At 47.6% G+C, this 23,703-nt stretch overlaps 2 protein-coding genes across 2 annotated transcripts in view; one reads left to right on the top strand and one right to left on the bottom strand.

The window, feature by feature from the left end:
• The first annotated feature begins 4,951 nt into the window (after positions 1-4,951).
• Positions 4,952-20,820, top strand: marchf7 (membrane-associated ring finger (C3HC4) 7). The gene is made up of 12 exons (XM_056608041.1): positions 4,952-5,017; positions 7,583-7,781; positions 9,498-9,650; positions 10,129-10,303; positions 11,619-11,837; positions 11,916-12,214; positions 12,299-13,140; positions 13,905-14,074; positions 14,768-14,871; positions 15,336-15,437; positions 16,937-16,985; positions 18,107-20,820. Exons 2-12 carry the CDS (start codon positions 7,596-7,598, stop codon positions 18,244-18,246), a joined length of 2,439 nt encoding a protein of 812 aa, XP_056464016.1. The 5' UTR covers positions 4,952-5,017; positions 7,583-7,595; the 3' UTR covers positions 18,247-20,820.
• The window catches only part of ly75 (lymphocyte antigen 75), a 29,584-nt gene continuing 26,263 nt past the window's right edge, over positions 20,383-23,703 (bottom strand). The window contains exons 32-35 of the mRNA XM_056608699.1: positions 23,264-23,419; positions 22,650-22,766; positions 22,293-22,475; positions 20,383-21,804 (exon numbers count right to left, since the gene is read on the bottom strand). Coding sequence (XP_056464674.1) covers positions 21,629-21,804; positions 22,293-22,475; positions 22,650-22,766; positions 23,264-23,419 — 632 coding nt within the window. The 3' untranslated portion in view covers positions 20,383-21,628. The remainder of the gene's footprint in view (positions 21,805-22,292; positions 22,476-22,649; positions 22,767-23,263; positions 23,420-23,703) is intronic.

Here is a 23,703-nt window from a genome sequence, read left to right as displayed (position 1 = left end):
AGAGAGAGAGAGAGAGAGAGAGAGAGAGAGAGAGAGAGAGAGAGAGAGAGAGAGAGAGAGAGAGAGAGAAAGAAAGAGTAATAGAGAGATAGCTAGAGAGAGACAGAGATAGAGCGAGATAGAGAGAGAGAGAGAGAGAGAGAGAGAGAGAGAGAGAGAGAGAGAGAGAGAGAGAGAGAGAGTCCAATCTGGACTTATTTTCCAGAAGAAGAAAAAAAATAAGCTAGTTCATTTAATTACAGTTTGTCATGTTGAAAAAGGAAAACTCTAAATCAGGAGGGGCCCATCAGATATCCCTTCTTATCACAGGGAAAATTAGCAAATTTAATAAACTCCTTCTCTGTGCTCCAAGAATCCATAGTGGTGAGTTATTATCAGCAGAAGGCTCTAATACGGATCTCCTCATCCAGAGACTGTGACCAAACGTTTCCTCAGGGTTGTCAAACTGCCATTCCACGGCAGCAGATAACAGAAGAAACCACATTATTTCAGTTAGAAATAACGCCCGCGAAGAGACCTGCTTAGCATATCCCTCTCTCACAGAAAGGTCATTTAGCTCTTTTCTGATGTATAAGATATATATATAAGAGATGTATTAGTATTCTATATGAATTTCCCCTCTCTCTTGCATATCTGTCCATCGGTCCATCTGTGTACAAACACGTGTGTGTCTCTGTGTGTGTGTGTGTGTGTGTGTGTGTGTGTGTGTGTGTGTGTGTGTGTGTGTGTGTGTGTGTGTGTGTGTGTGTGTGTGTGTGTGTGTGTGTGTGTGTGTGTGTGTGTGTGTGTGTGTGTGCGCGTGTATCTAGGTATCCACATTGATGTAGGTATAATGTCGCTATGTGAATATATTCAAAGTATTAACCAAGTAGGCTACCATTAGAAGCTAATACACTATCAACTAATACACCATTAACTAAAATGCCATTATCAACTAATACACTATAAACGAATACACTGTTAACTAAAAGGCCTATTAACACATACACTATTAACTCATGAAACAATATTAATTAATTGCTGCACCATTATTCATCTGTAGTAAAGAACCACAGCAAAGCTTATTAATTGCTTCCAGAGACTCAATCTCTGCATAAGGAAACCACCTCTGTTTAGAGAGAGAGATGACCATTGAGAGAAGGATGGAGAGAGAGCGATAGAGAGAGTGCAAGAGAGAGAGAAGGGTGGAAAGACATATAGAGAGGGAGATGACTATGGAGAGAGGAAGGGAGAGAGGGGCGAGAAAAGGAAGGGAAAGGGAGATAGGGAGAGAGGCAGAGAGATGGGGAAGAGGAAGAGAGAGAGAGGGAGAGCGATAGAGAGGGAGAGAGGGAGAGATTCTCAAGACCTGGACGACTCGTGGGAAACTGAGGGTCTGGTGAAGGAACAGCAGAAAGGTCTCGGACATTCCTCAGTGATTACAGGGAGCTGCACACATTCTTAGGCTTGTCTGTCCGAGCTTTAAAACAGAGCATGGAACCAAAACAAGCTCTCATTTTTTGCAATTATAACACTAATTTAAATCATTTAAAACCTTTTCTCGACTTAACAAGAGTCAATCAGGGTCTTACTCTATAAATACTGTGTTCTTTAGGACATCCCAATCGCACTTTGACCTAATTTCATGCGTCATCACAGTTTGTTTCATGTTAATGCGAAAAAAAACACCTGATCGAGCAAGTGAATCTAGCCTACAAGTGGAGATAAGTAACCCCACAGATCAGCAAGGACTAGTAGTTTCAGTAACAGGACTCACGACGAAGTCGGCCTGTGAATGAACGACCGTCTCAAAGGGACAGTTTAGTCTCCATTTACTACGGACTATACACCACAAGAGGAGAAAGGGCTTCTAGTAAGACATTGTGTGAAATCTCAGGTTACATGCTCATAAGCCGCGGCTGAAAGAGCCAGCCTCCCTCCTCCTCTGCCCCCCCACCCCCCCACCAGTCCAATGGAAAATGCTCTCCCCCCTCCCCTCTGCTACGGCGAGCATATGAGCAGCAGCGGAGAGAGGAATGCTTCATTATCCTCCAATCAGCGGCCGCGGGGGAGGAGCGGGGCCCGGGATCCAGCTTCCCAGGCAGTGTTGCCAGATTGGGCCAGATTCCCTGGCCAATCTGGCAACCCTCGCTGCAGCCATGGTTGCCAGATTGGCCGGGAATTCTGGCCCAACCTGGCAACACTGTTCCCAGGCAGCCAGTCCCAGCAAATGGGATCGGCCCACGGACCCGCACGGGGAGACTCGAGGCCTCCTCCTCTCTCCTCCCCTCCTCCTCTCTCCTCGATGCATGGAGCGCTCCTCTTATACTTCCTCGTTTGTCTCTCTAGGTCATGTGTCCTTTTATGTCGGCAATTAATCTGCAGGCCTTCCTCCATTAAGGCTACAACTCTCTCTATCTCTCTCTCTCCCCCCCCCCCCCCCCCCCTCTCTCTCTCTCTCTCTTGTCCCCTATATGTTCCGCATGACTTAAATGAATTGAATACCTTCTTTAGGTGACTGTATAAGGGTTTTAATAAAAGGATTAGTATTGGATTGTTGTTGTTGTGTCTGCGGGGAGTGTTAGGTTAGCACGACGACCAGTGTCTTGTTGACCTTCACATTAATATGCATCTGTTGTACAAACGGATCGTCCCTCCTGCATCCCAAAGCACTAAACACCGATCCGGTGCAGTGACGTTATGGGCCGTTCGGGCAATTGATATTAATGGAATTGATACAGTGTTTTAAATCTTTAAATATTCATAATAGTCTCTGGAGCTGAATAAATCTTTCGATAGTTCTTGCGAAATTAGACTTGTGTCGATAATACCACATTGGCTTTGATGATGGGCTTGTCAATGGCTTTTTCCAAATCAATTATTGTAATCAATCTAATTACACCTGTTGAAATAGTGTTTAATTACCTCCCTAAATAAACAAACAGCGTGTTCCGGGGGGCTAATAATAGCGCGGCTGGCACAGCCTTCGCCCTTCAGCGGTGGTGAAGCTGAAAAACGGGGAGCCCTCTGCCCCCTAGTGGGGGAAACGGGGAGCGTTTGGTAATTTGTTTGCATCATGACGTCAACCCCAGGGAAGTGGTGCGGTGATGGCTACCTGCTTGTTGCAGATGACACAGCGTTGTCAAGACGCTCTGTCCCTCTTATAAAAAAAGTACTCATATTTAGGAAAATAAGATAAACAATATAGCAGGCAGAACTAATTTACCAATTTAAAGATTAATAATCAGATGTGGCTCAAGCGCTTGTCATTGAGGAATTCGAAAAGCTAAATAAAACAATAATTTATAGTAAACTGATACTTTTTGGTATTTTATCACCACACATCCTGAGTAATCATACATTGTGTTTTATCTTAACACTATATTTAGCCGTATTCATATTTTTAAATGATGTTAGCCCATTCTACTATGAAATGGGTTTCTGTCATATAATGATTTTTTTTATCTTTACTATCGAACCTTTCAGACAAGGACGTGATGTAGTTATGTAGGTCACTACGGTCTATGCATGGTTGATTCTGGGGGTTGATACGTTTATAATGACGTACAATTATCAACATTATTATCAACATTTCAACACCACTATCAATAGAAATCTGCATTAATTTATGTGATTAATTAATGTATACAAGGATAATATTCACACTAATTCACATTTTAACTGTACAATGATGTTCATTCATTATGGTTTATGTGTGTTAGGAGCTATTCTGTACATTCTTTAATCTTCATGATTTAGATTATTAATACCTCCTCATATCCTTAGGACAACAAATTTTGTCAAGTTTATAACTTACTTATTTAAAGAGTGACCAAAAATATGAAATGCAACACTGATATTATAGTATGTGATTATTATGAATTATTATCAATTTCTAATTACATACTAGGATGGGACCTGATCATTTGAAATAGACCATCATAAACCACCTGGTACAGTACAGCTCAATAAAAGTTTCTCTATATAAATAATAACTATAGACTTTTTTATGTTATGCACAGATTATGGATATGCATTGTAAGCTGCTTTTCACACATCGATTAACCTAATGTTTTGTAATTTTTGATCAAACATTGTATTCTGAAAACTTCTGTTCCTTCACCATGGCTTGTCATATCGGCATAATTATAATAATGCATACAATAATACATAATATTAATAATATATTAATATAACTTTATAACCATAATGGCAGCTTTTTTATTGCTGCTTCTCGTTATCATAATGAGAGGCAGCTAAATAAGTGGAAGGACATTATTATTGGTTTAATCCAAAAGGGAAATAAACTATTTTAAATACTATTGCTACCACTACCACTACTAAAGTGTTATATGGGTTAAGGAACCGGTCCATCAAAATGAGAACGGGACATGATTGGATGGTTATGGAGAAAGATACCGCCTAGTGTACCCTTGGGCCTATCGGCTGGACCCCTGTGCTGCACTCAAGTCATATGGGATGGAATATATCGGAGGTAAAATATTGGTTTTAACATAACAAATATTATTCTCATTAATGAAAAAGGTTATGAAAGATTTCCCATTCAAGAAAATGCCAGTTTAAATATTCGGAGATGATTGAGATGGAGACGAATTATTGATATCGCTATCTGTGTAAAAAGTGATGACTGATTCAACCTGCATTCAATTACATTTTCTAAATTGAATGGCGGCCTTCAGTTGAAGTGAGGGGTCTATTTTTCTTTAAAGCCTGCTCTATGTTAATCTAGGCGGCATTTGTTTTTGTTCTACCTTTCCTAGAGTGAACTCATTGGCCTGGCCAGGTACTTACAAATCAGAAGCTAGCAATTACGGCATCTCAGATATGACTCGAACGCGGCAACAATCCAGCCGTTTTCATTCGACGTTACATATCACGTGACCCTCCCGGACGCCCCGCCCACTGGGTCTTGCTCCGGGTCATGGGGGATTCTACGTTATAAATCACATGACCTTCTCTGACAACACACACACACCAGCGCCATTAGCGCTGCGACGGACACTGAAATAACCGAAAGGTAAGCTGGCGTACAAGACCACTTATCACCCGTTTCACGTTCCTTGACACCCGGAGAAAACACCAGGATGATCATGTATGTAGGAGGGCGGGGCGGGATCCGTCGACCTCATGTGGAGACATTAGGTCGAGGCCTCCGTGGCTCCTTGGAGCATACTGTTATTATTTCTACGTTTTTCTACAGACGTTGAGGGGGACAACAGTCGCCAGACGTGTCCTAATAATGAAGCTTGTTCTAAAAAAAATATTTCATCTTCTCTTCATCACAACAGTCTTTGTGTTCGCTTTCCGTGGATGACAGCCGTAATACGTTTTAATACGTGAGGTGTTGTATTGTGCATGCTGGCATGAGGACGTTTTTAAATTTCCTTGTGCAACCACAACCACCACCGTATGTTATTTCGGTGTCTCTAATAAACAACATGTGCAGTCACCCCCCCCCCCCCCCCCGTCTCCTTGTTTGGTCACAGCAGACCAACGACACTTAACGTCGATACTGTTTTTTGTGTTATTAACTGGGATCTTGTCATGTTCTTGCTGCGGCCGATGGCTCATTTTGCGTTGCGGATCGGGTGTATAATGATGCTTTATGTACACAGGTTACTGACATGCAGTGACCTGTACCGGTCCATACTCGGTTAATGTTGCTTTTGGATGCGTTATAAACATAGTTTACTGACGGACAGTAACCTATATGTGCCCATACTTCCGCGGTAATGTGGCTTTTGGATACTATTTATACATAGGTTCCTTGCAGACTGTGACTCTTGCTGCAGTTCTGCATTATCCAAACATATTAAGTTGCAGTCACACCAAATCATATGCAATCAGTTCAACCTAATTTGCACGATTTGCACAATATTCTACGTGTGTAAATCTTGAGGCCAAATCACAGTGCAAAACATTTCTTTCAACCAGTAGTGAAGACAAGGATGAGACCCCCAGAATGCGTTGTTGTTGAAGGTTTTTTAACTGCGTATAAAGACGATCCAACCAGTGGGGATTGGTAATACGCTAGTGTATTTGTTTGGCTGTTTTATTACTGATAATACATTTTTTGAATGGGCTACAAATGTCGGATTTTAGGATATGTTTTCTGATTATTTGTGTATTGGGGGAGGGTGTGTTTGGTTGGTGGGGTGTGCTGTGTCACTGAGAATGCGCCTCAGAAGCCAGGAGGGCCCCTGGCATGGTTCAGAGTAAAGGCCTATTTGCTTACAGTGATCCGACCGAGCGTACAACTCCCTAAACTGCAATGAAAGCCGCCTTACAGGCTGAAGACCGGTTCTTTTTGTTGTAGATTTAATAACAATATTAACCTTTCCTGACATTTCCATGTTCCTGCTCTGCAAGTGCAGATGAGTTGTTGCACCTCTCTTTTGACGTGCATTGAACATGTCTCCACTTCAGACATCAATATATGCAGCATAGACTTCTTGGTACCAGAGACCAGGGTGATGTGATACTTTGGGGGATACTTGGCTAGCTAGGTTTGACACTGAGGGTCCTAGAATACGTGTGATCCTAAAATAATAGTCTTGCAACCAGTGGTTCTGGTCTGGAGAACTGGTCCCTTAAGAGTGTCAAGTCTTTTTAATAGTGTGTTCCTGTAGTATTGTCTGTCTACAGGTTGTCTTATAGACTATAGTATTCATGATTAGTTTGTGGTCATCAAGCACTAGTTTTTCTACAGTATTAGTGGTCTTGTAGCACTAGGGGCTTAGTTTTTGAACGGTGATTCGTAGTCTTTCAACTGGCGCTCTGATCGCACTTGTCATAGTGATGTGAAGCACTGGTGGTCCTAGATTACCAGTGTTTCTTCTGGTGGTCTATACCACCAGAGTATCCCTACTGTTGGTCGTCCTTTAGCACTATCTCCGCGTGTCTACGCAGCTCAGAGCAGGAAGGCCTGCTCTGTTGGCTGCTGCGGGCGTGTTGTAAATGTCACGTCAGTTCATCATCCCGGAGGCTCAGGCTGATGACGACGAGCTCACAGACACCCCGGGCTGGCTCAGCAAACCGAGATATTTTTAGTAGCCCCCTCTCGGTGCTTATGCTACTGTGATCTGGAAGTTCTAGATGTTTCTTCGTGGTGATTTGGCAGAGAGAGAGCCAAATGCTGTTTGTATAGATACAAACGAAACACAGATCTGTGTTTCGCCAACAGGAAAAACGCCAAAACCCACGTAATGTTGTTTCGGCGTGCTTGTTGCAATCCTCATGTGGAAATTCCCTGTGCTGTTGACAAGCACGACAGAGTATTGCTGCTCTGTGATGCATGTGTCAACATAAAGAACAACGGTCTCCACTCCTGGCAGGATGATTCAGTCTGCACTGTACACACAAGTTAAAACAAGACCAAACTCTGTGATCAATGTACTCATTTTAAAACCACCAACCCAAAAATATATCTTGGATCTGTAATCTCGGATTGAACATCTTAAGTAGTGCACCAACCAACTCATAATCACTAGGGTTTAACCACTAGATGGTAGCAATCTCGCAGATCAGTGAAGTTCGCTTAGTTCTGACTCTCTAACACGTTGTCTCTGTGTTTCTCCTCCAGCTGAGCAGTCGCTATGGATTCCAAGTCCGGCCGACTCCCCTTCGTGTCGAGCTCCCGCTCGTCCTACACCAGCCCTTCCTCCTACTCGGCCTCCTCTTCCTCGCTGAGCTCCAGCAGGCTGTATGGGCGAGAGAGGTTGCTGAGCAGTGACCGCTTCCCTCGCTCCACCACATCGCTCAAGCCAGAGCCGGACCTCAAGGTAGGCCTAGTGAACTATTGTCAAGGCTGCAGCCTTCCCGAATTCACAGTCTGGGATCATAATGTACATCTCATCTTAACGACTGCTGCGTGTCTCCTTTTAGACGGAAACCAGGTCGGTGAACCTTTTGGTTTGACGGCATGGTTCATTCGTTCACTCCAACCAAAACAAAAGATTGCCGATTTCCCCCAGCTTGCGCCGCTGGCTGGTGTTATTTTTGAGAGAGCAGACGCAGAATGAGGTCAAGATGGAGCTCTGCTTTGTTTGACAGCGGGTTATACTTCCTTTTTTGAAGCATTGTCTTTTAGCGCAGTCTTGTTTTTTTTATCAATATTTTTAAGGGTTCTACAGCAATAACAAACTTTTAGAAATCCTTGTTGGTTAAAAAGCAACACACTCCTCTCATAGCCTGTGCCTCATAAATGATTCATTCATAAATGCATCATAAATGTATCATCGTTTGATGTGTGCCCCCATTTTAGTATCCCATTTGCGATAAATTGCCGAAGTGAAACTTTTCTAAATGTTGCTGCCATTTTAAGTCTGTCCAAAGAGGACATGTTTCACAACTGCCCCTAGAAGCAGGAAGTGGGTCTCAGTCTAATGTGTTCCATCTCCAGGACTCACAGTTTGCCCTTGCTTGACTGGGGGGGTTAAGGTGTTAAATGTGTCCTAGAGAACCCCCGGTCCCCTTTGACCGTAATGGCGATGAAGAGCTCTGCATCCCCTCTACCTCGTAAGACGCCAGCATTGGTTTCTTTCCAGAAGCTTCCAGTCAGAACATTCCAGAGACCCCCAACCCCCCCCCCCCACACCCCAACCCAACCCAGTCCCCCCCCCCCCAGCAACACGTTAGGAAAGCTTATTATAGGACAGGCCCGTGTGCGTGTGTGTGCGTTTTACTGCCCTCCTCCCTGGTTCCAGATCTTTCCAGAAGAGTCCGGTCTCTGTGGAACCCCCCCCCCCCCCCCCCCGTGTAGGTTGATGGGTTTATGACACTATGCAATAAAGACCTGCAACTTGCTCACATAATCTCACTCTTATTAGTACTGCTAGTCTGTTAGTTTGGCAGCACAGTTTTATCCAGAGCGACGTGCGTGTGAGGCAAAGGACAATCAGAATTGGAGTTGCCAAAAAAAAAAGTGTGTTTGTGACCTAGTTTCTAAAAACAACTCTCAGAGTTGCTATAGGCTTCAGAACACGAGGCTAGTAGAATATATTGAAGTGTGTTTGGTTGGTGTTGGTGCAATATTATAATCCCAGACTTCTCAGATCTTCACTGTGTAAATTGAGGAACGCAATGCTGTTTAATTTCAGGAAATTGGTGTTGGATGTTAATATGGTGTCTTGATCTGCCAGTGGTAGAGTACCAATGATTATGTTGTCTTGGTCTGCCAGTGGTACAAGTGAATAGGGTGTCTTCTTGATCTGACCGTTGTGCAGTAGAAGTGTTCTAACTAAAATAAATGGTTGAAAAACTAACAACAAAATGCTATAGTATTCCCAGGCATCCTTTTGTCACACTATCCCCCATTTTAATGATCCAAGCTGACCCCAACCTTCCGAATGATTAACCCAACTTGGTGTGTGTGTGTGTGTGTGTGTGTGTGTGTGTGTGTGTGTGTGTGTGTGTGTGTGTGTGTGTGTGTGTGTGTGTGTGTGTGTGTGTGTGTGTGTGTGTGTGTGTGTGTGTGTGTGTGTGTGTGTGTGTCACAGGGCTCGCGGTACCTGAGCTCCAGCAGAGAGTATGGCGGGGGGACCGCCTCCACCCGGGCCCCCAGCTGGAAGGTGCCCTCGTCCCTGAGCGCCACCACCTCGTCGTACGAGAGGCCCTGGGCCAGCCCCTCGCTCCTCAGCCAGGACAAGCTGGTACGCTGCTGCTGCAGGAGGAGGGGGGGCAATACACAACCTGGCATGAGGGGAGACTGTGTCTACAGGAAGGGTGAAGGGTCACTGTGGTTGGGGGTCATTTGAATGGTAAACATGCTTTGGAAATGTTCAAAGGCATCAGGTGACACGACTACTGTGTGTAGGAGCAACTGCTATCCTCAAATACACTGTTGAATTCACAAAACGTACAGCATTCATACTTCTACGTATTTGATTATCTTTAAGGGCATATCTTCTCATTGTAAATTTGTTTATACAATAAAACGACATCACAGCGTGTATCTTAATTATTTTGATGTTGCAATACAGTTTAAAGAATATAAAATATTCAACTATCGCCCGGCCCTACCCACTCCTCAAAGACGTGTATCTAGACCTCCACCAAGCTGCCTTGAACAGGCGCGTCTGCTCGTTGACTGACCGCTGAAGCCTGACCTCTGGCTCCCTGCCTCCCCAGAGCTCGGAGCGGCGGCTGGGCTCGTACTCCGGCCTGCTGGCCTCTGACGACGGAGAGTCCAAGCGCGCCAAGCTCTCCTACAGCAGCAGCACTGCAGCGTATCCCCGGAGCAGCCTGGGCTCCTCCACTACCCCGGGGTCCCTGTACTCTAGCAGCAGGCTGACCAGTATCACAGGTAACCTTAACCACGATGGTATCATGAGACGGTACGATACACCTGTAGCACAGGTAACCTTAACCATGATGGTATCATGAGACCGCACGATACACCTGTAGCACAGGTAACCTTAGCCACGATGGTATCATGAGACAGCACGATACACCTGTAGCACAGGTAACCTTAACGGTATCATGAGACCGCACGATACACCTGTAGCACAGGTAACCTTAACCACGATGGTATCATGAGACGGTACGATACACCTGTAGCACAGGTAACCTTAACCATGATGGTATCATGAGACCGCACGATACACCTGTAGCACAGGTAACCTTAACCATGATGGTATCATGAGACGGCACGATACACCTGTAGCACAGGTAACCTTAACGATGATGGTATCATGAGACGGCACGATACACCTGTAGCACAGGTAACCTTAACGGTATGAGACAGCACGATACACCTGTAGCACAGGTAACCTTAACCACGATGGTATCATGAGACGGCACGATACACCTGTAGCACAGGTAACCTTAACGGTATGAGACCGCACGATACACCTGTAGCACAGGTAACCTTAACGGTATGAGACAGCACGATACACCTGTAGCACAGGTAACCTAACCACGATGGTATCATGAGACCGCACGATACACCTGTAACACAGGTAACCTTAGCCATGATGGTATCATGAGACCGCACGATACACCTGTAGCACAGGTAACCTTAACGGTTTGAGACAGCACGATACACCTGTAGCACAGGTAACCTTAACCATGATGGTATCATGAGACCGCACGATACACCTGTAGCACAGGTGACCATGATGGTATCATGAGACCCACGATACACCTGTAGCACAGGTAACCTTAACCACGATGGTATCATGAGACCGCACGATACACCTGTAGCACAGGTAACCATGACCATGATGGTATCATGAGACCGCACGATACACCTGTAGCACAGGTAACCTTAACCACGATGGTATCATGAGACCGCACGATACACCTGTACAGGTGGTAGCTCTGGTACTGCTGTAGACTTGATGATGGGGATTCATATTAATGTGACGACAACGGTAAATGGTAATAACTAATGCTTTAAATGGGACTATGGGTTTTTAACTGCCAGGTTGATTACCAGCGCCACCATGGCTTTGACATGTCACACAATGGTTTATCGTTCAAAGCATACTGAACTTTTATTTTAAATTCAGACATGACCATATGCAGCCTAGTGCGTGTCTAGGTACCAGAGTCCAGTGTTCTGTTGTGATGCTGCAGAATAAGAATCATGTTCACCCAGTCTCGTGTCCCTCTCCAAGATTCTAGTGACCGGACAGACGCCGCTCTCCGGCGCTCCACTGGTCTCTCCGCTGGCCTCTCCTCCTCCAGACCTTCATCGACCTCCTCCTCATCGTGGTCTTCCTCGCCCAGCTACCTGTCGGCCCGGCGGGACGCGGAGAGGAGGGCGGAGCTCCGGTCCGAGCTGACGGAGCGACGCGTGCGCACCTCTGCCCCGAGCAGCACCTCCGCCTCGCTATGTAGGGGCACACACACACACGCACACGCACACACCTCTACCTGCTGGTCTCCCCCTAACCTACTGGTCTCTCCCCCAGACTCCACAGACCGGCTGACCTCCTCCTACGCCCAAGGAGCGCGGCCCAAGGAGACCCTCTACTCCTCTTCCTCTTCCTCCTCCTCGATGGCTAGGGAGAGCTCACTGGGCCGCTCTCACCTCCCCTCCTCCTCCTCCTCCTCCTCCTACCAGTCCCAGGCGCCCGTACGCTCCCTCCGCACCTCCTCCAGCCTGCGCCCGTCCCACCAGGAGGCGACGGCGTTCTCCTCTCCTCCCCCTCCTCCGCGCGTCTCCTCCGCCCCCACCCCGGCCGCCACCTGGCAGAGCTCCGTCCGTCACGTCAGGCGCTCCGACCCCACCCCTCCTCCCGCCCCTTCTCCCTCCCCTCCGCCGACGCCGCCGCCCCCCTCCTCCCCGTCCCCGACCCCCGCCCAGCGTCCGGCCGAGGCCGACGGGCGCCTCTCCAACCGGCGCCTCTTCTTCCGCCTCTTCTCCCGTCGCTCCGGGCAGGACTCCTCCTCCTCTTCCTCCTCTTCATCATCCTCCTCCTCCTCCTCCAGTAGCCCCCCTCCCACTGTGCCACGCCCCCGGGCCACGCCCGACGGCGCCGCCGCCACTCCGTCTCCGCCGCCGTCGTCGGTGGCGGGCTCCGGAGGGGCGGAGCCTGAGCCCCGGGAGGTGGACACGGTGCAGGCGTTCGCCTTCCTGCGGCGCCGGCGCCAGGACCTCACCCCCATCCAGGAGACCCCCCGCCAGGCCAGCGGCAGTGCCGGGGCCGGGGGGCCGGGCTCCACCTCCACCTCCTCTTCCTCCTCCTCCTGGCTGTCCTCCTCGCTGCGGAGCCGCTGCCCCCCGCTCTTCTCCCGCCACCGCCGGGAGAGCCGCGACGAGACCGTGCAGCGGTCGGGCGCGCAGGACGGCTACGACATCCTGCGCCAGGCGCTGCGCCGGCCCACCGTGAGCCAGGACCCCCAGCACAAGTCCTCCGACGAAGAGGACGAGGAGGACGAAGAGGACGATGAGGAGGAGGAGGAGGAGGAGGCAGCAGGGGGCGCCGCGGGCCCCGGGGGCGTCATCCTGGTCCGACCGCTCAGGGGCGTGTGCAGAGACCGAGGGGCGGCCCCGTCCGGCACGCCGACGGCGGTGTCGGCGTACCGGGACATCGTGGCGGGGGTGGACCCCCGGTACCAGGCTGAGGGGAAGGCGCAGGAGGCCCGGCCGGACCTCTCCAGAGACCCCGAGAGGCTCCGCAAGATCCAGGAAAGGTTTGGACCACACTGACACTCGCTCACTCGCTCACTAACCCTTAATGCTCATATAAGATGCTCTATGTGCATTACCTCTGCAGCAGGAGACCAACTGAGTTGGTCATGTGATACGCTGTGGCCACACCCACGTCGGGTAGCTACTGAAGCAGGTTCTCCTCTCATGGGGTCTCGCTGACTCGGGATGAAATTAAGGTCATCCAAGCTACATTCGGGAAAAAATCCGGCATCCATTTTGGGTCCTGCTCATAGTCTCACTCCGCCTCGGACGGCGAGTTGGGGTTTCCATGACGACAGGTCATGTGATTGACAGGGCGCTTACCCCGTCCCGACAGGGCGACCGCGCGCAGCCGGCAGCGCGTTCACACTTGTATTTTTAGCCGTCCGGTTCTCTCCATCTTAGACCGAAACCAGGGCAACGCGCAGAGCTCCTGTCTCTCGGTTCATCGGGTCGCTGTAGCAGAGGCCGGCCTGACTAGGTGGTCTACATTTATCCAGCGCTTTTCCGGCCAGCGGCCACTCAAAGCGCTTTTCAGATATTGCCTAACATTCACCCATTCATTCACACACCGACGGCGTTGTCAGCCATGCAAGGCGACCCTCACCGCTCCCGTCGGGAACAGTGAGGGTCAGGCGTCTCGCTCAGAGAGACCCCTCGACACTCGACAATATGAGGAGCCGGGGGTTCGAACCAGCGACCCCGGTTACCAGCCAACCCACTAAACGTGTTGTTGTTGTCGCCGCCGCTGTGTTCGTCCCGGCAGCCTCATGCTGGAGGACTCTGACGAGGACGAGGGAGACCTGTGTCGTATCTGCCAGATGGGGGAGGACTCCCCGGGCAACCCTCTGATCCAGCCCTGCCACTGCACCGGCAGCCTGCAGTTCGTCCACCAGGAGTGCATCAAGAAGTGGCTGCGCTCCAAGATCAGCTCCGGTACGTCGAGCCCCCCATCATGCATTGCTCTTAACTAGTGCTGTCAGTCAAATGCGTTATTAACGGCGTTAAGTAACGCAAACCAATTTTAACGGTATTCATTTTTTTTATCACGCGATTAACGCAACTTATTTAAGTTTTTAAAAAAAGACGTTTTAATCGCTTGACAGTACTACACTTAACTCTTCACATCAAACAAAACCCTCGCCTTAAAACACCACTTATCGTTATACCGAAACTTGACCAGTTCTTAAAGGTCCCGACAGGCCACCAGGGGTGAAGGTGATTAGCCGTTACAGGCCGTTTTAAAAAATCTCCCCCTTATGACATCAAAAGTGGGCGTGTCCACCTAGATGTGTGCTGGATAGGTCAGTCTACCAGCCTACCCTGTGGACTGTAGCAAACGTTGCTCATCTATCCGTCACACATCTAGGTGGACACGCCGGCTTGTGATGTCATATGGGGCAGATTTTCCAAACGGCTTCTAAAGGCTTATCACACTCACCTGGTGGCATGTCATGGGACCTTTTAACCATCTTAAATTTTATACCAACCCATAACCATCCCTTATCTGATTACACAAACGTCACCATGGGAACAAGCGTGTCAGCGAACAAACGGCCGTTCAGCGACTGTAGAAGTAAGGCACACGCTGTATACAATGGCTGGTATTGACATGTTCCTCTCCTTCAGGCACCAGTCTGGACGCCATCACCATGTGTGAACTGTGCAAAGAGAAGCTGCACCTGAACATCGACAACTTTGACGTCAGCGAGCTGTACAGGACACACGTGCAGGTACGCCCCCTCCTCGGGTTGTAACGGTAACCCCCCCCCCCCCTCTCAGCGTCGACGTTCATGGCAGGAAGTTTAGATCAAGCAAGTCATTGGTTATTAACGGCCAATCAGCCAGCAGTATTAAACTGTCAAAAGAGTTGCTGCAGATGTTACAATCAGCACCGTGAATACTGGCCCGTGTAGCAATACACTTGTTAAAAATCCCCTCCTGAAACCTACATCCGCTCGCACAAATGAGTTTTCTTCTGTAGAATAGCTCCCTAGTGAAACAGGAAACAAGGTGTAACTCCACCACTTGCAGTGCTGGTTGCCAGCCCAGGCTCTGAGCGGTCTTCCACCAGAAGTTCTGCTCCAACAGAGTAGGCGTGCTGGATCGACACCCATCCAGAGCCGGTATATATACCTGGAGAGTTGGGGCGCTCCAAGGGGCGCTGGGGGTAACGGCCTGGTCTCTCTCTTCCCAGTCGGAGTACGAGTTTGTCAGCAGCGGTCTCTATCTGGTGGTGCTGCTGCACCTGTGTGAGCAACGGTTCTCTGACGTGCTGGGGGCAGCCAACGAAGCTGGGGTGAGCACTGACATCACTCAATCACACACACACCCTTATTCACACCCTTACGCACACATCGCTCATGACTCACTCACTCACTCACTCACTCACGCACGCGCACTCTCAACAGAAAGACACGCACACGAAATTGGATTAATCCCATGTGGGAAATTGGGGACTAGGAATCTCAAGTTACTGGCCTTTTTTGTCGTGAATAATTCACAACAATGGGTTTTACAAACGCTGCATAAATGTATTTATATGAATTAGGGTTGCCGCGGTATACGGTATTACCGGTGTTGCCGGTGTGCAACACCGAGTAATCGGTGTTGGCCTCAACAGCAAGTTTTTTTTTTTTTTTTTTGTTCAGTAATAAAAAACAAATTCAGTAAAAATGAATAATATAATTAAGAAAATTAAAATGTGTACAATAGGCCACAGTTCTGCTCTGTGCGGGAGAATTGTCGCGCCGAGAATTGACGTGCTTCCTTACAAGACCGGTAACCATAGCAACGCCGGCAAACAAACCCAATCCCTACGGCCATCCGGAGGCGCACAGAGCTTTTGGCCGTGATATTATGATATATAAAATTATATCATACTATTATATATTTAAGAGTATACCACTTAACAGTGGTATAATGAGCACATACCACAGCCTGTCGTTATCTATTGCTTTTATACAACGGTTACTATAATGGCAAAACGGAAGTTATAGACACACTACATTTAAAAAAAACACCAAGAAAGTCAAAGTAGCTGTTTTATTAAAGAATACAAAAAAGTAGTCCCTCCTGGCTGCCTTCAAAATGCACGACGGTCGCTATGCAACACACTTTAGCGTCCCTCCGAGAGAAGGCTCGGCTAGAGCGGTTCGCCGGCAATTTATCCTATAGAGCAGTTCACTCGTCGTGTGCCTAAGTTTTCGTTAGCCTCTCCATCGCCTTGCTCACTCCCGGAGTAACAACATTTACACCCTCTCCATCATTCAACATATTTTTTTACTTAGTAACTGTTTCTACTTCCAGGCGCGGAGTGATATGCAAACTTTCACAAAATGATTGGGCGTCATAGCAGTTATGTATACACTCATTATACAACAGTTAGGAACCAATCAGATCGCTGGATTTAAGCCAGCCGTTGTATAAAGAACGTTATAAGACGCCGAGAATTGGCGCGCTGCCAGCCGCTGTCACCGAGTGTGAGGAGAGTTGACGGAGAAGATGGCGGTTGACCTATAGTTTCAAAGGTAATACCGCTGTCACCGAGTGTGAGAGGAGAGTTGACGGAGAAGATGGCGGTTGACCTATAGTTTCAAAGGTAATACCGTTTATACCGGTAATACCGGTGTTGACACGAGCGTATTACTCGGTGTGAAAATGTCCACACCGCGGCAACCCTAGTATGAATGTTACAAGTACAACGCAGCCTAAAGCTGAGCCTCCCTAGGAATCACTGTGTTCACTGATGTTATGAACTGTTTTGTGATTCAAACTCTTCCCCCTTCTCTCGCTTAGTTCTTCAACCTGGCGAGATCTCTTCACGAACACATGGACAGTCTTGAAAGTATGGAGAAAAAAATAATATGCAAGCAAAATACACCTTTTATTAACAGTCGCTGCGCTGTACTTGAGCCCAACTCTTGGCATGTCCAAAGTGTACTGATTCCTTTTTTTTTATGTTTTATGAAAATGAGCTTTGTTTATAGCTTGCCCCAGTGTAAGGGTATGTCTGTTAGCTAACGTTAATGGAGGGACACAAGGTTATCTTAATTGGGAGACAGTGTGGCAGTAGTAAAATAACAAAACACACCGCGCTCGCTGTTAACCACTCAAATTGAAACTAGTGCAAGCAAACGCCCTGAAACTCTTCTCTGATGTGAGCGTAGGGACGCTCTCTGCCCTAATCAGGCCAGAACCAGTCACAGCTCGCTGGGTGGTTTAGCGGCCTGTGCAGAACCTTCCACTCCATGGATCCTCTTTGGATCCATGGAGGGGATCCAAAGAGGCAGTTTTGTCCTCCAGTGTGGCTCGCCAGTAGGGGAGGCGCTGTGCAGTACCACGCCAGTAGGGGTCAGTGTTCAGACTTATTCCATATTGGTAAGTTGGTTCGGGAAACCATGAAAAGCTTATAAGTCCTGCATTTTCATTCCCAACGCAGGCTGAATGTTCAAATGCATTTTGATTAAGTAGGCAGGGTTACCAAGTAATTGTAGAAGGTTTCCCCATCCAACTAACCACCATGGCTGCTTGTTGAATAAGGGGCTGAATAAGGGGCTGTAGTAACCAAGGTTACAGCGGCCCTGTAACGGTGATCGTAACATGAGTCGGCGGCAGCAGCCATCGATGACCACCAGTGTGTAGCATCCACTTGGGTGATGCACGGCAGCCAATCTGCGCCAGAACGCTCAACACACACCAGCCTGAGGTGGAGAGTGAGGGAATTAATGAGTCAGCCAATTATACAAGAGGATGATCAGGGGGCCAGATTGAATGAGCCGGGTTGGGCAGTTTTAGCCAGGACACCGGGGGAAACCCCTCCTCTTTGCGATAAGTGCCCTGGGATTTTTTTATGCCCTCAATGAGCCAGGACCTCGGTTTAACGTCTTCTCTGAAGGACGGTCGGAGACGATGTAGGAGTTGTGTTGTGAGGCGGCAGCGGTGTCACCTCTGTCTGCTCTCTTCCAGGCCCCCCCGGGGAGACGGAGGACGAGGACGAGGATGAGGACGTCGATGACGGACAGGTTGACGTGGCGTCGGTCCTTGACAACAGGCCCTCTATCGACTTCTCCGATCTGGAGGACGATGATGATGAGGAGCAGTACTGACCGGCCGGATGCAGTTGCTGTGGAAACGCAACATGGCGACGGTGTGTGGATGACCCAAATGTTTCCACAGCTATGGTTATTGAGGTCGCCTGAACACACACGTGCACACCTCCACCACACATACACACGGCCGTTGTTAATCTGCTCAAATGAGTGTTCGGGGATGTCGCCTGACAATTTATGATGTCAATTGGAAACTATTGCAGTAGCCTGTTTTTACCAGAGTTGGTGCTGTTGCTGCAGTCAGATTGGTAGACTTGAATTTCAAATACTTAGAAACGGGGGGGGGGGGGGGGGGGGGTGGTGGTGGTTCAAACTAATTAGTTCAAACTAGATGGTTCTTTGAGATGTTCGGATGTTGGCAACAGATGGGTTTTGAGTGCACTTTTGCTAATCTGTTTAGCTAATTATAAAAAAAATATGGGGAAGAAAATTGCTTTAAGAAATGTTCAACCAAGAGTGCTTTAAAAGAAGCTGGATTTAGACAGAACCTGCAACTTCTGTCTGTCTGTTATTGCGGGCTTGAATCGGGCACTGATGATGCATGCCCGGCTGGAGTTATTTGTTTGTGGGCTTTGATCTGAGACAACCTTTTTAAAGAAGGGTCATACATGCTGGCAAGCAATTATCTCTTATCCCACCACCCCCGTCCCCAAAGCATTTTGCGCAAAGTGAATCCTACATGATGGGGCCCAATGTAGCTGAAAGACGCTCCAGGGAAACGTGCCACTGCAAGATTTCTGTTCCTCCTGTACCTTGTCAAGTGGTCTTTTTATTTTGCTTCCGAGTTGGCTTTGTGTATATAAAAGTAGTTTTCCCGATTTCATTTTTGCAATAAAGACTAATGTAAACAAAGTGTCATTTGTACTCAACTTGTTACTAGGTTAACTGTAATGGAAAATACATCCCTGAATACATGCATTAATTTGGTTGTTTGCTGGGGCAACATCTTTTAAACGATGCACTAACCATAGAACCTCGGACAACAACATCAAAACATATCTCTCGCAAAGGTGAACTATAAGAATTGATTTGTTATTGTGCAGGACATAGCAGTTTGCAATGAAGTTTTGTCATGCATGCAGTAGGCACACATACTCTCAGGTATCAATGTGTTAAGTATGGATGTGTCGTTTGCACCTAACCCAACGTAAATTAATATAAGAAACCTTTTTCAACACAAGCACGGAAGATAAACTGCTAGAAATTACCCAATTTGGATTGACTGCCTTTGTGTATCTGGCCATAAGATCCCGTCTGCCATCACAATGTCTTGACCAAGCATGGAAAGTATGGCGTTGATTGCTGTGGCGCTGGTGATCACACACCTTCCAACACTTACGATCCAAGACCGAAGAGCATAGGGTGAGATTGTTGGGATGAAAAGACATCCCAGATGATAATGTACCTATACTGTTCTGGCCCCTGGTCATTAGGAATGATGGCTTTTGGCTGGTGTCCAGAAATGTGAGGTTTGCAGTGTGTATGGGCCTAGGATTGCATGACTCAAGGATGCCAGGCAGCACCATGGGGTCTGATATATGTTGGTGTCTGCCTAGTCAACATATTAGCTCATGATGCACTGCATATGTTTGTCTCCATGACTCAAAGATAAATAATAATGTAACCCAGTATTCATATAACCCAGTTTTCATATATGAAAAGAGGAATCTGTCAAAAGGACGCAGCTTTGACTAGTAAGTGAACTTATGTGAAAGTTATGTCTAAATTAAAGTTTACACAGTGGTCAATGTGGAATGACAACTGGCAAAAGGTTATTCGAATTGAAGGGTCTTATAAAATGACAAACTTTAAAGTGAACGAGAGGGAACGTGGATTCAGCTTATCACACAAATTTGTTTCATAGTGTTTCGAGAATCACTTGGTGTTTTAATCTGAATTAAAGAGCCCAGGACAGCATATGTAAAGGCATGTCATTTTATTGGACTGCAGTCGAGACTGTACCTGGATTGAGCAGAGGAGGTGTTTAGTAGAAAACACAACTGGATCAGATAAAAACCAAGGTGAGTTTGAGGCCGTTGGCGTGTTTGGAGTATTCCTTGGAAAAAAAAACAACTAAAAGGAACGCCATAAATGTTGAGCAGGTTTTAACATCTTTGGTTCATCGTTAGTTAGATAAAAAAAAAAAAAAAATCGGTATTTACAAAGCAGTTAACGGGAACACGAGTGCAATTGGACGGTTCTCTAAAAATACATTTAAAGAGAAAATCGAAAACTTCATTGTGCTTAAAACATCAAACACATTATTGCTCAAAGGCTAATTAAAGTGCATACTCGCTCAGTAGTTTTAAGTGCATAGCAAATGCTGATTTACACACAGAAAAAAAAAAAAAACATCCATTCCCACAACAGACCCATTGCTCCACATTGCTTAGGCAAGTCTTACAAAACAACCCTCAAATATTGTATTAAAATCCCTCAGTTTGATCCGATCACTGAGCGTCCCTCTAGTATCAAAAAGGCATCTGTAAATCAGTAAAGAACAAACCCTGAACCACGTTCTCTATTAACATTCCTTATCCCATCCAAGAGAACTGAAAAGAATAGAGAACAGATGAAAGAATTCTTTCTGTGATCTGAAAGAATAATAAAATCTACAGGAAGCAACTTTTAAATAAATCTCACTTGATAATCTGGTAAACCATAAACCAACCCAACAGGAACCAGGAACCCCCACACATACATTAAATAAATCTGGACCGCACGCATCAGAACAGCCAATGTCTGGAGGCAGCTTCTTACACTTGTATTGTAATAAGTATTGGGAGTCATTGGCCGTTGTTTGCAGAGGAGTTAAATCCACCTCGGAATCCGAATGTCCCCTTGGATGGATTCTGCTACTAAAAGCACCCACTAGCCCTGGCTTGACCTCGCTTCAGCAGGACAACAACAACAAGCAAGGACATTCAAGTTGAATGAAAACAGAATGATTTAAAGGGCCCATGTTTTACCACCGGGTGTGAGATCCATTTACGAGTGGGATCTACCCATCATGCATCAGGGGATGACCAACCCACTTGTGATGTTGATCGTGGGCCGAGTTGAAAATGGCTTGGACGGGGGTATTAAGTGGTAAAACAGGAGTCCCTTCATCAACAAAACAAATGATTTAGATCAACCCTTCTTAAAGTAATTACGATCTTAAAACAAATTCCAACAAAGAGGAAACTTTTCCCATTCAGCTCACACAGCATGCACACCGTTGAAGGAGTGTTTCAGAGGGCGTGGCGTCAGCCTAAGACACTCGAGAAGAACATAAAAAAGGCAGACTCCTGTATTTGCATTTGCGAAAGGGGATAGTAAAATGCTGACAGGCCCAGGCACGACAGTGTTTGTGTGTGTTCCGTTGGCCCCTCCCACCTCACTCTGCCTCGGTGATGATGCTGGTGGAGTCCGCCTCGTCAAAGTTCCTCTTGTAGCGCACGCTGGAGGTAAAGTACGCCCGCTTCTTCTTGTACACCAGGAACACGATGACCCCGGCAAGGGCCAGCAGGATGACCAGGAGCATCACCAGGGCAACCGGAGAGCCCGGCGACGCTGGGGGGGGGGGGGAAGGCAGAACTGTTACACCAGAAATACTAGGCTAACATGCTAACCTTGTCATCCCTGGGAAACCGCAAAGAACCGGGACCAAGTGATGCTTAGCTAGGCTAAAATGCTAGACTAATCAATCAAGGGCAGTTACACAGACGTGCTAGGCTATGCTAACATGCTAGACTGTCGTCCACCAAGGGCAGTTACACAGACGTGCTAAGCTATGCTAACATGCTAGACTGTCATCCACCAAGGGCAGTTACACAGACGTGCTAAGCTAGGCTAACATGCTAGACTGTCATCCAGCAAGGGCAGTTACGTGCTAAGCTATGCTAACATGCTAGACTGTCATCAAGCAAGGAAGCTAGCACAGTCCGATAACGCTGTTAGCCAGCACAGACACACCATGCTCGGCTAGCATCTCAACCAATAAGTGACCCGTCAGCCACACACATAAATGCTAAGCTACTCTGCGCTGCGGCGCCACTCACACTTGGTGGTCTTGCAGACGACCCGGCTGAGGCTGTCAGAGCAGCTGACCCTCCTCCAGCGGCCCTGGTCCCCCGCGTCCAGCACGACGCAGGGGTGGTCGGCGGCCGCCCCCACCAGGGGGGGGGGCGTCCCCCAGTTAGTGAAGTCCAGGGGGGAGTCGTCCACCCAGCCCACAGGCACACCTGGTGGAGGGGGAGAGGGAGGGAGAGGAGAGAGAGAGGGAGGGAGACGAGAAAGAGGGCCATGGAAAACGGTGTGACAACGTCATGGCACAACCGAAGGGGAACATGTTGCAAATTCCACTAGAAACTGTTTGCCATGGCCAGGGGGTATGGATGCAGGGGCCCGGTGTTTACCCTGTTTGTCCATGTTCAGGCCCAGCCAAACCCGTTTGGTGATCAGGGGGTCCTCAGTGACCTGGGAGGCCACAAAGTCGTTCTCCTCCATGGAGGTCAGGGTGAGGAGGTGACCCCCTGCCCGAGAGGAAGGAAAGAAAAAGGAACAAGAAAACGAATCAGACGACAGCCACTGAGTTACTGTTGGGTCACTGGTGACAATGATGGTGTTTGACTATTTATCATCGTCAATAGCAGACAAGGAGAGAAGAGATTTACAGTGAATTAAACTAGTCAACAAGGAGCAGATACGGGTTAGGAAGCATCTTGCTCTAGGAGGCCTAGAGGTAGGGGTTAGGGGTTAGGGAACATCATGCTCCAAAATGCCTTAACTGGTTTCAGGATAGTCCTAGGGGTTAGGATGTTCTGAAAGGCACTTTGTTTGAACCCTCATTTCTGCAGCCTGCGTACAGGCGTCCCAGAGCTTAATGACATGCATCTAAAACAATTCACCGTAAGACGCTTGGCAGAAAAGGTGTCCCGTGAACAACTGAACAGTTAATGGAAGCATTGGCCAACCGCTGTGCATACTATAGATACATACACACACACAAGGTTGAGTCGCACGTTCTCACCCAGTCCCACACAGACACTCGTGGCATCAGCCATGTTGTACACGCTGGAGTTGTAGATGGTCATGTTGAAGGCGTAGCAGTGGTCTTGGAACTCCAACCACTTGGACGTGGTATGCGGGCAATTGGTAGCCAGCGCAGGACTCTTTAGCCTGGCCCCTGGTTCACAGAAAAGAAACGCGTTGAAACGGTGGGTCTTGCATGTGGAACGCTGGGAGTTAATTAAACAAACACACGTCTAGATACTTGGAGTTGTAGTCATGTAAATCAAGTGTCTGGTTTTACATGACTACAACTCCCAGTATCCAGTGTCTGGATACTGGGAGTTATAGTAGTATATAATAGAATGCTTGTAGTTCATATTCTAACAAAGCATCTAGATACTGCGAGCAGTACAGGACGCCAACAGTTGTAGACATTTTCCAACAATCTGCCCTGATGGT

This window comes from Gadus chalcogrammus, chromosome 14 (assembly GCF_026213295.1).
Source record: "Gadus chalcogrammus isolate NIFS_2021 chromosome 14, NIFS_Gcha_1.0, whole genome shotgun sequence".
Classification (NCBI taxonomy): domain Eukaryota; kingdom Metazoa; phylum Chordata; class Actinopteri; order Gadiformes; family Gadidae; genus Gadus; species Gadus chalcogrammus.
This window is presented reverse-complemented; position numbering and strand designations above follow the sequence as displayed.